The following is a 14,066-nucleotide window of genomic DNA, read 5'->3' as shown; positions in this document are numbered from 1 at the left end:
AAAGCTTCCGGTGTAATTTTCGAATAATCTAAAATTAATGTTCAAGGTTCCGATCTTACAATGATTACTTTACGGTTAACCCGAATAATCAAGTCGTTATATTACGATCACTTCGATCACTCCAAGAAAAGTAGTGGGTAGTTGGCGCTGAATTATTCCAGTTACTTTACGGTCTTTACACATAAAATCACAAGTTTGTTTATTGATGGATCGCGGTGTATTTACTACAGTGTCTAGTAACCTTATTTTTTATGAATGTTTTTTTTCTTCAAACAATACCATCATTTTCCTCCAAATATTGAGAATAAAAAGTTTTGAAAAAAAGAGCATGGGGCATTACTTTTTAACAATACCACCATTTTCCCCCTTAAAACTTCGTGACGTGTTTTTTTTTTTTTTTTTTTTTTTAATTTTGATATCATCAGGTCAAGTTTAAGGATCTTGCAAGGATATAGAATTTACATGATGTACCGATCATTTTTTAAATAATTAAATCAATTGTTGTCAGAGCATTGGCAGATCCAGGAGGGGGGGTCCGGGGGTTGGAACTCCCTTTTTTTAAAATGGCTGGACCCGCCCCTGCAGAGTGGCATTTAGTATCCATATCAATGCAGAAAAAATAAATTTGGTGTATTTACTATCTTCTGATTGGATTAAAATGTTACTTTTGTTTTCAATGTTGTCAATTTTTATGGTGACACGCCCACTTTTACCGGAACTACTTTTTTATTTTTTTTTTCATACGCCAACATGTGTGTACCAGCGTCAGTTGTTATTGTTAATATAAAAAATATAAAATGTTCTTTGAGCCTTATTTATAATGAATGACAATAATTACAAATGGCAAACAATAAAAAGATAAAAAAAAAAAAAAAAAAAAAAAAAAGACAATAATTTATTTTGAATTTATTGAATTTTTGACTCTTCACACTGAATAATCTGTCTGCGTATTGTGAAGAGTCAAAAATTAATTTAATGGTTCAATAAATTCAAAATAAATAATAGCCATTCATTAATTATAGCAAAAATAATTGATTGAAAAAAAATGGGTTTGGATAAAAAGAAGAGGGCTGAAAAAAATGGTCCTGTCTCAAATTACCCATGGTTCAGGTTGCGAGGATTCCACTAGTGCTAATTGCCCTGCTAACCTTACTGAGCACCCATGTTTATCCCCTGTCAAGATAGCTGATTGATTTACAGGATAAGCTGGAATATTTCATTCCAGTATGATAATACCATTTTATCGTTCTTCCCTTTGCCTAACACCTGATACTGGTACTGCCTGAAGCGGGAAAAGTTTTTAAAATTTGTCACTTACATGTCATAGTTCCATTATTTTTTTTTTTTATCATTTTTATTATTGAAATATTCTATGAAGACTGTGTACAATGATGTATTTTCAAATCATTAAGACATCAGGATAAATTGAATCTGGAGGAAGAACTACCATCCTATACCTAGAAAAGAGGCATCACTCAGATCAAGAAACATTTGTGCGTATATTATAGATACAGTCGCTCAACACTTTAACAAATGTGCCGCTGCAAGGCAACACTCGCCTCCGCAAAGTGGACTGAAAGGGATTGATGTAAGTTGTAATAATTTAACTTGTTTCCCAATCATTGGCCACTAAAAATAGATATAGGAAGATGTGGTGTGAGTGCCAATGAGACAACTCTCCATACAAATAACAATTTAAAAAGTAAACCATTATAGGTTAAAGTACGGCCTTCAACACGGAGCCTTAGCTCACACCGAACAACAAGCTATAAAGGGCCCCAAAATTACTAGTGTAAAACCATTCAAACGGGAAAACCAACGGTCTAATCTATATAAACAAAACGAGAAACGAGAAACACGTATATATTACATAAACAAACGACAACTACTGTACATCAGATTCCTGACTTAGGACAGGTGCAAACATTTGCAGCGGGATTAAACGTTTTAATGGATCCAAACCTTCTCCCTTTTTCTGAAACAATAGCATAACATCACAACAAAGAAAAACATAAAAATGCATATGTTCCAACTAAAAAAGGTGACCGATTCTCGTTCGCGCTAACTTGCCAAGAAGATTCACATTCTAACTTATTTTCTAAAAAAAAACAAAATTTAATTCCCTATGCACAATCAGTGGCGAAGCTAGGTAATTTTCAAGTGTACGACCGAAACTCGGTCAGGGCCTAAAGGCCCCTATTGGATCCAGGCCAATGAACCAGCTGGTAGTAGATGGGCGGGTGCTAAGCCTTCGGAAGTTTTAAAGTTCATATTGAGAATGACATACCATTCCTGTAATGGAAAACTCATATCAATAACACGTGACATTCTTTAGATTGAAAATGGTTATTTTTTTTATGTTTAATCTATTCATTGTTTATTTAGAATCGTAAATGAACATGAAATGATTAATTTTCTGAGTTGTTCAGGTGCAATATTAAAATGTGTAGATAGAAACCCTGGTTCTCGCCTGAAATTTTTCATTTCAGTGATATTTATTTATCAGTCCATTACAGGATTTAAACAAATCAAATATTTTCATTTAATTTCTGCACAGGTTTTATGACAAAATATGGAGGTTTATAAATTAATCATGTAAATTAACTCGACATCATAATTACCAGGATGGAAATTTATTCTTGTGCTATACGCGTTTTCCTCCAAGAAAGTTTCATTAACTTTGACCACGGTTTTACAAATAATTTATATGCACCAAATTTTAACCTCAGAATGTAAATCAAGTTCAAGAAATTCCTTTTAAACATCCATAAATTACAGAAAATTCATCATATATAATTTGGTCATGATGCGCTGGATACTCTTTTGACCATAAACAGTTTTTGTTCAGCTATCACAAAATCATGCGATAGATAGTTTGACATAAATAGCTATTGATATATTAAAACTTTAACCACATACTGAACCTACATCTACACAGTTATAATAAAAAAAAAAAAAAAAAAAAATGCAAACCCCATTTCGAATCTAAGTACATAAGGAAATTCTTTTAAAAAAGGAAAGCGAGTATAGAAATCACAGAAGATTTAGACTTTGACAGAAAATGAATAAAATATATAAATATGACACCAATTTTGTCATTTTTATTCGAAATTACAAGCTGAGACTACTATATACTATGTTAACCAATTCTTTTAATAATATCTAGATGAAAATATTTTGTTTTACCAAATTCAAGTGTACGCCCGGGCGTTTTGACGTAAACGTAGCTACGCGCATGACAATATTTATAACCCAAATCGCACATTATCGTTGTTAGCGTGTATAAAGAACTACGTATCAAACCCTCTGTACTCAGTACTTTTTCAACTCACAACTCGACTTATTTTTTTTATTTTGCGACTTGACAATTTATGACTTCCAACTCGACCTATTTGTTTTAACTCGCATGCTACTTGATTTATTATAACTCATAACTCGCCTGGCTTTTTTAGCCCACAACTAGCTCCCAACTCGAGTTTTTGAATCGTAATTCAACTTTAATAACTCGCAAATTTAATGAGAAAAACAGTAATCAAATAGTAAATTCGATTTAACCAGTCGAAATAAGTACATTTTGTATTTGAAGAAATTTTGGAAAAACACGAAACCCAAGACCCCGAATAAAAATTCCTCGTCACAGACTGGTTATGTTAACAGGTATCAATTAAAGCACTAAGTCAGTAGTAGAGGACAATATCTCATAGATCGCCTTTTACGGGCAATGAAACAATACAATATAAATCTTATTGAAACCTATTGAACTACTCCTAGCAAGTGTTAAATGATTTGACAATTTATATAATGCCATGAATAAAGTATCTACAACTGCATTAAATTTAAATTAAACACAATATCGTATTACTGGTGAGATAACGGTTATTTCTTCATATACAAAACCGTGTGAAGTTAGCATTTAAATGATAAAATCTAAAACAATAATTATTTGGAGTTTTTTTTTTTAGAGATACTCTGTATGGCTAGTATTTTTCTGACCATATAAAGTGTCATTAAGAGGAAATAGAAGAAGTTTTGACGATGGTATTGAAATTCAACTAAAATATTTGCCGACTGTAGTAGATTGCTGTTTACAGAATTGTGTTATGTAAGTACTATAAGATACAATAATTTTGATAATAATATTCTAAACATTCGAACTTTGCATTCTGTAAAATTATGCATGTCTTTATCAACAAATCAATGCTGCTGAATTTTTTCCGATTGAAAACTCGATTTAAGCAAATATGTATAATCTTTGTAGCGTTTCTTGACAATTTAAAAAAAAAGTTGATTTGAGAGAACCAATCTGTCAAAAATGTGGGTTTTTTGTGTGTTATTGTTTTTTTCTCGTTTGACTTCTTTCATACTGTGCAATGCCGGCGTTTTCATAGCTTACTTATATGTATACTATACGGAGTTTTGCTCATTTATTAAGACAATGTGATTGAAACATGCTTACACTCAACTTAAACATTATGACTCATACCACATCTTCCTATATCTATTTACACCCACGTCATGACGGTCTTTGGTCTTTTTGTGGATAGTTGACACATTGGCAAGCACACACCATCTTCTTGATTTTCTATATATATAAAGGCACCTGCACCAATAATTAAAAACAATACAAACCAACAATGAATCCAAAATTACATTACATTTGTCGTGTAGAAAGTCTTCCATTATCCATAATATTTATAACGTAGAACAATTAACTTTTCTTCCAGCTTATAACATTGATTAACCACCAAAATGGCCATGGACGTATCACAAAGACCTGCAACAGTATCATTTGGAACTGAGGTGATACTTGGACGACGAAAATCACGTGCTTTCAGCATTAGCCAACAGGACACAAGAGATACAGAAACATTCAGACGACAATCGTATAAATATCAGTTTCCAAACCCAGCATTAGAAGCTGACAAAAGAGACCTCGACTTGGTAAAAATATTAAATCTAAAATGAAATGTAAACAACATTATATGCCTTCAAAACATTTACAGCATCATTTTCAATTTGTTACTGATTTGCAAGACAGCGTATTCAATAGCCAAGAGTTATATATGATGCGGTCTGTGAGGTAGGATCGTAAGTTCGTGATCCTTGGCAAGAGATGATGGAATTTCTTCTCGCATGCGCGTCTAGAATTTCCCCAAGCCCCTGTCTCGTAAATCAAAGTACAAAACAAATAATGATGTAAATGTAGCAAACAGTGATATGCCACTTGGACATATGTGAAAACACTCCATATTGTGTTAGAGTTGATAATACAAATAAAAGTGCTTACGTCTTAAACGTTGAAAAACACAATCAGAGAAATAGAGATCTCGAGCAAAACACACTAAAAGATACAACCTCGAAATACTTAAATACTCATGGAAAGAATCAAGTTCAACATAAATTCGAAATTATATATTTTGTTGATTTTGTTGGTCCCTAGCAGCAATTTATGGACATTTCGGGTCAATTGATATAAAATGAACGATCTAAAAGAAAAAGCATGTGCAAAGATTCAAAATTGAAGAGTATCGAATACGGTCTGCTGTAGGAAACAATTGGAACGTTAGATTGTTTGTTCCTTTTTGACGTCCATTGGCAATAATATTTCATGCATATTGAGGACGCAACAAATTACAAGTAATGCAATAGGTGAGAAATTTGGACTGCTACCCACGGGAAAATGGGAGTTTGTTGGGTATGGGGTGTATACAGACCACACTTTCATGATCGTTGCAAGGGCTCTTTGACGTGACCATTTCCTACACGTTTTAGCTATCCTGACCAAACACCCAATTTTAGCAAATAATTACATTAGATGTATGTTTCATTATGATACTTTATTCTGATTGGCTAACTGCACATCACGTGTTATTCCGTAAGCAATTGCATTGCTCAATAAAACTTTTCATTCATGGTAACACGTGGACCCACAATAAAGTGCACAGGTGAATTAAATAAAACAATAATAAAATTCGTGTTTTCATGATCATTGCTAAAAATGTAATTATAAGTATTGAATGCTTCTTTTTGTAACTTCATAGGGTTGTAAAAGCGTTGACCGTGCGCACATTTTTAGTATAAAGCGCGGAATTCATACAAAATGTACTTCGGTCAACGCTTTTACACCCCAATGAAGTTACAAAAATAAGCATTCAATTCTTAAATAAAAACTTCCGAAGTCCTGGGAATTACCACATGTCAGTACCCCTTATCGAATGTTGCATGGTTCCATTTTGAATATATATAGCCTCTGAATAAACAACACATTTATAAGCCTTTTTGTTAGCAGATTACGCAGAGGGTTTTTTACACTAGGACCGTGACTCTTTCCGAACACGGGTTGCGTACTTGAATTATCCCGCAAAACCTCAGTCAACGCTTGCAGAAAGGGATAGGGGTCGTACTCTTTGACAGGAGCAACTCAGTCCAATTTGTATACCGCAACATTCGCTGTAGAGCATAAAATTGGAAATTAGTCTGTAAAATAAAAGTTTAAAAGACAAATAATACATACTGTTTTTTTTTCAGTCAGAAGTACAAGAAAGTGATATAAGACGACATGTATTTGGAACACCAGTAGAGGAAATGGAGTTTGTTGGATCTGACAACACAGTTAGGCGACCAACAGTATCTAGTGCACGCCGATCGGTTCTTTGGTCACGTGATCGACGATTATATGAAGACAGACATCGCCAAGATGTTGAGGAATTTAGAGAGCAACCTTACATGAGACATGAATATCCAACATTAAGGAAACATTATCCTGGTACATGGAGACTAGCGTCAAGAGATGAAATCCAAGCCACGACAGAGCGGTTGACAAGTGTTCCTGCTCCAACGTCAGCAAGCATGAATTTGCATAAATTTCAGTGTTTCCTGCACAATGTATTGGAAGTAGAAGCACAGACGCGGAATCGTGAGCTTCGGTCATGCCTTCGTAGAAGACCTAGAACATCTGTTATATAGGAGCACCCAGCGACATGTAGAATATCTGCATTTATACCTCGAGATTTAAACATAACATTTGCTATAAAATTCACAATGGTGGTGAACACTAATGATTATATTTTCAGATACCGAAATAGTAAAAACTATCCACGAAATCCTTGAACGTAATATTAAAGTGGAAGTTTTTTTTGTTTTTTTTTTTTGTGTTGATGAAAATAAAAATATTGATGGTTGTTCTATCGTTCACCCAAAGTTTGATTCGTGTCGTTCAATCTATTAAATTTTGAGTCATATTTTGTAGAACATTTGTCGTTTTGTCTCTTGGCCATAATGTCTGTTTTTTCATTGCTATTGATCCAGTGGTATAGTCTCCTTTTTGTCGAGCCTGCGTCAGTTTATGTCGACGTCAGTGGCGTCACTTTCGATTCGGTTTTTGAAAATATCTATGTAATTTCCCCGTGTTATTTTTTTAAGTAAACATTTAGTCTCATTTAAACAATTTTCAATCAGCCATTTCTTTCTAAAATTTCTTCGTGAAATCGGTCCTAATTTATGACAAAAATCATTTTCAGTCAGGAAACATATTGAATATGTTGTTTTTGTTTTTCCTTTATTTACAAATCAAAGGACTTATAGTTTATTGTAGTTAACAGGTAGATACACCCGGGGTTCACCTTTATTACACATCAATGACTTTGCCAAACCATTATCTAACTTTGACAAAGCTTTTATTTAGGATTAAGAGGTAATCATGTCTGAAGCAAAACTTTGAAGATAAATGTTTTTTTTTCTGTGAACATTTATATAGACAGCTTTGAATTACATTTTATACTTAATAAATCTAGTAACACCTTCATCGATAAATATTAAACTTTGACAGAAGCTAATCTTCAAAGTCAAGCTTCTAAAGCCGCTGATTTTTTTTCCAGTTTAGATTCTGTATTTTATTTTTTGATGCATTACATTTTTACTCCGGCAGACGCAATCGAAAGTGAGATACATGCAAGGTTCCGTGGAACCATTGAGAACTTAAAAAATAAACCAAAATAAACACGTTACACTGTTGCGTATATAAGAACAAGATTTTTCCTGAATTTGATCTTTGTTAATTTAATTAAAGGCTATGACGAGGTGTGTTTTTGAAGATTTTACTTTTAATTGCATTTACTGATTGTTGAAAAAGCATTCAACGAAATATTGGTTTTCTAATACTTGACAGCTGTAAGAAAAGACTCTTGTGCTATATGCAAATATAGGTCGTTTGTATGCATATATACTCAAGGATGTTAAGCTTGGTTCAAGTTTTGTTTTCAACTGTGTAGATGATTCAACTATTATTGAATTGAGCTGACCAGTAAAATGCTATGATAACTACATCTGTAATATTGATTCCATACACGTTCTCTTGATTGAGAAGCTTCTGTCCTCATTTCAAATAAGTTTCATGAAGAAGTGATACGGTATATATTTTAACCGGATTAATTATCTAATTGCAAAGTATTTAATCTTTGGGTAAAATGCAGAAACTCAAAGCGCTTGTAATCAACAAAGGGTAATGATTGCTTACATTTGTAAGTGGAAGTAAAATTAAAAGGCATTGTTTGTAGTTGATTCAACTACAGTTATGGACAAAGGAAGATAACTCTAATTCTAAAAATTACTTAAACAATTACATCAACAGATATTAGATTCCTGCACCTTGCACTAGTTGTGTAAGTTTCTTGACAAGTAAACCATCATTTTGTGACTTAAATGTCGGAGCAAATATTTTTGAAAATGCACTCAGTCATCTTTTTTTGGTTGGGGTAAGCAGCTGATACATCATTCAAATATCCCACCCTTTTAAAATATTGTTTATCCAAATATATACCTCGTCATATATCAGTTAACAAAAACAGAAACAAGAATCGAATTCGATCATCGTGTTCACACACTTTTCCTTTTTAATTTGAATTGATTCGAATAGGTTAATTCGAATCATAGGTGCTTGAGGACATGATCCTTTTATGAGCCCCCCATAGTCCCTCCCCTTAGTTATAAAGGGATAGAACGACGAAAGTGTCACTACCCAAATTTGTATTTGATCTGAGTTTTGTTATAAGTATGGTATATAAATTTCATAATATTTGGTTGTGGCTTACTTAATTTATAGAACTAAAACGAAAAATTCAGCATTTTTTTTTCATTTGTAAACGGACACAACTCGAGAAAACAATAGTGACACCACTAAAAGTAAAACTTGATCTGTTTTGTGGAAGTAAGTATTGTGTATACGTTTTTGAGAACGGAAACCAACTTTAGGACATACAAGGGCAGGCTTAATGCCCCCTCCACCTTGTAAGGGCATAAATGTTTTAGGATGCAAAGTTGACATATCATAATCTGTAATAAAAACACATTTTGGTTTCAATGGTAAAGTTTGATAATTGAACCGTTGAGTGGTTTTGTTCTCACTGGCCTATATTTCTTCCTTTTTTAGTATATGGAAAGTGCAAAAAGTAGAGTAACCACCAATTCATAATCATTACAAGTTGAACCACGAGTGCACACACTGATTGTTTTGCCTTCTTTACTTACCAATGGTTTTATGTTGATAGTATTTAATATAAAGTTTTACTGCAACTATGACTTAAACAGACATATAATGTCGTCTGATATCATGATATTATATATAATATAATCGAAAATAAAACAACGCCTACCTCGAATTCGCCGTTTTAAAGTTATTTTATCCGAATTTGAAGCGTACAGGTAACGTAATAACCTCCAGGTTGTAAGTTTTCATTTGTATGACGTCACGTTTAGCCATGACGTCTTTGTGCCAAAATAATTCATGAAGTTTCGCGGATTTTTTTCTATTTGTCAAATTTAGACGTTTTTTAAAGTTTTATCGTACTTTTCTTTTTGTAATGCAGTAGAATCGGAATAACAGTACTGTAGTTGAAGAGTTGCCACCGTCAATTTTGATTTGACGGTCGCAAATCTCCGTTTTACTGTCTCCGCTACGCGTCGCCAGGAAAACTGCATTTGCGACCGTCAAATCTACAATTGACGGTGGCAACTCTTCAACTACAGTACTGTTATTCCTTAAATTTACTGTATTTTTCAGTCAGAAATACAAGAAAGTGATATCAGACGACATGTCTTTGGAACACCAGTAGAGGAAATGGAGTTTGTTGGATCCGACAACACAGTAAGGCGACCAACAGTATCTAGTGCACGCCGATCTGTCCCGTTTGGTCACGTGATCGATGACTTTATGAAGACCGACATCGCCAAGATGTGGAGGAATTTAGAGAGCAACCGTACATGAGACATGAATATCCAACATTAAGGAAACATTATCCCGGTACATGGAGATTAGCGTCAAGAGACGAAATCCAAGCCACGACAGAACGGTTGACAAGTGTTCCTGCTCCAACGTCAGCAAGCATGAATTTGCATAAATTTCAGTGTTTCCTGCACAATGTATTGGAAGTAGAAGCTCAGGCTCGGAATCGTGAGCTTAGGTCATGCCTTCGTAGAAGACCGAGAACATCTGTAATATAAGAACACTCAAAGACATATAGAATATCTGCATTTATACCTCGAGATTTAAACATAACATTTGCTATAAAATTCACAATGGTGGTGAACACTAATGATTAATATTTTCAGTTACCGAAATAGTAAAAACTATCCACGAAATCCTTCAACGTAATATTAAAGTGGAAGTTTTTTTGTTTGTTTTTTTTTTGTGTTGATGAAAATAAAAATATCGATGGTTGTTATATCGTTCACCCAAAGTTTCGTGTTCAATCTATTAAATTCTGATTCATATTTTGTAGAACATCTGTCGTTTTGTCTCTTGGCCATAATGTCTGTTTTTTCTTTGCTATTGATCCGTTGGTATAGTCTCCTTCTTTTCGAGCCTGCGTCAGTTTATGTCGACGTCGGTGGCGTCACTTTAGATTCAGTTTTTGAAAATATCTATGTAATTTCCCGTGTTATTTTTTAAGTTAACATTAAGTCTCAAGTAAACAATTTTCAATCATCAATTTCTTTGTAAAATCTTCGTGAAATCGGTCCTAATTTATGACAAAAATCATTTTCAGTCAGGCAACATATTGAATATGTTGTTTTTATTTCCCCTTTATTTACAAATCAAAGGACTTTATTTATTGTAGTTAACAGGTAGATATATCCGGGGTTCGAGTTTATTACACATCAATGACTTTGATAAACCTTAAAAGATTGTTACCTAACTTTGACAAAGCTTTTTTTTTATAATAAAGAGGTAATTATGTCTGAAGCAAAACTTTGAAATTAAATGTTTTTTTTCTGTGAACATTTATATAGACAGTTTGGAATTACATTTTATACATAATAAATCTAGTATCACCTTCATCGATAAATATTAAACTTTGACAGAAGCTAATCTTCAAAGTCAAGCTTCTAAAGCCGCTGAATTTTTTTCCAGTTTAGATTCTGTATTTTATTTTTTGATGCATTACATTTTTACTCCGACAGACGCAATCGAAAGCGAGATACATGCAAGGTTCCGTGGAACCATCGATAGCTTAAAAAACAAAAAACAATAACCCACGTTGCACTGTTGCGTATATAAGAGCCAATTTCCTAAATTTGATCTTGGTTAATTTAATTAAGGGCTATGACGAGGTGTGTTTTTTAAGATTTTACTTTTAAAATTGCATATGCTGACTGTTAAAAAAAGCATTCAACGAAATATTGGTTTTCTAATACGTAACAGTTGTAAGAAAAGACTGATGTTATATGCAACTAGAGGTCGTTTGTATACATATATACTAAAGGATGTTAAGCTTCGTTTCAGTTTTGTATTAAACTGTGTAGATGATGCAACTATTATTAAATTAAGCTGTCCAGTAAAATGCTATGATAACTGCATCTGTTATACTGATTCCATAAACTTTCTCTTGATCGAGAAGCTTCTGTCCTCATTTCAAATACGTTTCATGTAGAAGTGATACGGTATATATTTTAACCGGATTAATTATCTAATTGCAAAGTAGTTAATCTTTGGGTAAAATACAGAAACTCAAAGCGCTTGTAATCAACAAAAGGTAATGACTGCTTACATTTGTAAGTGGAAGTAAAATTAAAAGGCATTGTTTGTAGTTGATTCAACTACAATTATGGAAAAAGGAAGATAACTCTAATTCTAAAAAATACTTAATCAATTATATCAACAGATATTAGATTCCTGCACCTTGCACTAGTTGTGTAAGTTTCTTGACAAGTAAACCATCATTTTGTGACTTAAATGTCGGAGCAAATATTTTTGAAAATGCACTCAGTCAATCTTTTTTTGGTTGGGGTAAGCAGCTGATACATCATTCAAATATCCCACCCTTTTAAAATATTGTTTATCCAAATATATACCTCGTCATATATCAGTTAACAAAAACAGAAACAAGAATCGAATTCGCTCATCGCGTTCACACACTTTTCTTTTTTTAATTTGAATTGATTCGAATAGGTTAATTCGAATCATAGGTGCTTGAGGACATGATCCTTTTATGAGCCCCCATAGTCCCTCCCCTTAGTTATAAAGGGATAGAACGACGAAAGTGTCACTACCCAAATTTGTATTTGATCTGAGTTTTGTGATAAGTATGGTATATAAATTTCATAATATTTGGTTGTGGCTTACTTAAGTTATAGAACTAAAACGAAAAATTCAGCATTTTTTTCATTTGTAAACGGACACAACTCGAGAAAACAATAGTGACACCACTAAAAGTAAAACTTGATCTGTTTTGTGGAAGTAAGTATTGTGTATAAGTTTTTGAGAACGGAAACCAACTTTAGGACATACAAGGGCAGGCTTAATGCCCCCTCCACTTTGTAAGGGCATAAATGTTTTAGGATGCAAAGTTGACATATCATAATCTGTAATAAAAACACATTTTGGTTTCAATGGTAAAGTTTGATAATTGAACCGTTGAGTGGTTTTGTTCTCACTGGCCTATATTTCTTCCTTTTTTAGTATATGGAAAGTGCAAAAAGTAGAGTAACCACCAATTCATAATCATTACAAGTTGAACCACGAGTGCACACACTGATTGTTTTGCCTTCTTTACTTACCAATGGTTTTATGTTGATAGTATTTAATATATAAAGTTTTACTGCAACTATGACTTAAACAGACATATAATTGTATTATATATCTCTGATAAACTTAACATGATCCAAGAAAATGAGATACAGCTCGTATATTATAAACTGAACTGGAAATACATGTACACCTAACTATCATCCATACACCAAATATGCTTTGAATATAACTGACCTAGTGCCTTTGGCACATAATATTTATGAAACAAACTTATTAAGAAAACTTAACATTGATCAGTGAACAATGAACACGAGGTCAAGTTTAGATGAAAGACTTCATCAATGTTGTCAATATTGTAATTTGAATGTGACAGAGGATGAACTCCATTTTTTGTTAGAATGTCCTCTATATGTAACTTCAAGAACCATTTTACTTGATGATTTATTTATTAAATATCCAAAACTAAGAATGCTCAATTCACAAAACTTATTTATATGGATTATGACAAATGATGATGATAATTTTATCAAAAACTTATGCAAATATTCAGTGACTTCAAACTTAGAAGTGAGAAATAATACAAGTAAAAATTAATACAGGTTTTAATGATAACATTTGGTGACGAGTTATCTTTCTTTTGTCGAACTGATGATGTCGTATAAACTGTTCTTTTGTTTTTATATCATGTTATGTTTAATTTAATATTATTTATAAACATGTATTTATGTATTTTGTCTATGATTTATTTGTTTATAATTGATATGCCTATAAGGGCCCTTTGATTAAGAAATAAACATTTTTGATTTGAACCCATCCCGGCAGACAAATGGAAGTTTTAACGACCTTGACTGGCTATAAGCCCTTGCACAGTGAGCAGTCATTAAATGCTATTATATGATTTAAATAATTTTTTCTCTCTATTTTTAAGTGTTTGGTATGACTATAATTGTAAACTCCTGTTCTCGTACTGTGCATTGTAAAAAATATTCCTTTCTGCATTACTTTATACCTTACAACATAATTATTTTCATTATTTTATGTG

The 14,066-nt window shown here is 32.8% G+C and overlaps 1 protein-coding gene across 1 annotated transcript; it reads left to right on the top strand.

The window, feature by feature from the left end:
• Positions 1–3,934: 3,934 nt before the first annotated feature.
• LOC143062321 (uncharacterized) lies at positions 3,935–7,245 on the top strand. Its single transcript, XM_076234045.1, has 3 exons — positions 3,935–4,102; positions 4,725–4,941; positions 6,529–7,245. The coding sequence occupies exons 2-3, from the start codon at positions 4,750–4,752 to the stop codon at positions 6,964–6,966; spliced, it is 630 nt and encodes a 209-aa protein (XP_076090160.1). The 5' UTR covers positions 3,935–4,102; positions 4,725–4,749; the 3' UTR covers positions 6,967–7,245.
• The last annotated feature ends 6,821 nt before the right edge of the window (positions 7,246–14,066 follow it).

The sequence above is a fragment of the Mytilus galloprovincialis genome, chromosome 2 (genome assembly GCF_965363235.1).
Source record: "Mytilus galloprovincialis chromosome 2, xbMytGall1.hap1.1, whole genome shotgun sequence".
In the NCBI taxonomy this organism is placed as follows: Eukaryota; Metazoa; Mollusca; class Bivalvia; order Mytilida; family Mytilidae; genus Mytilus; species Mytilus galloprovincialis.
This window is presented reverse-complemented; position numbering and strand designations above follow the sequence as displayed.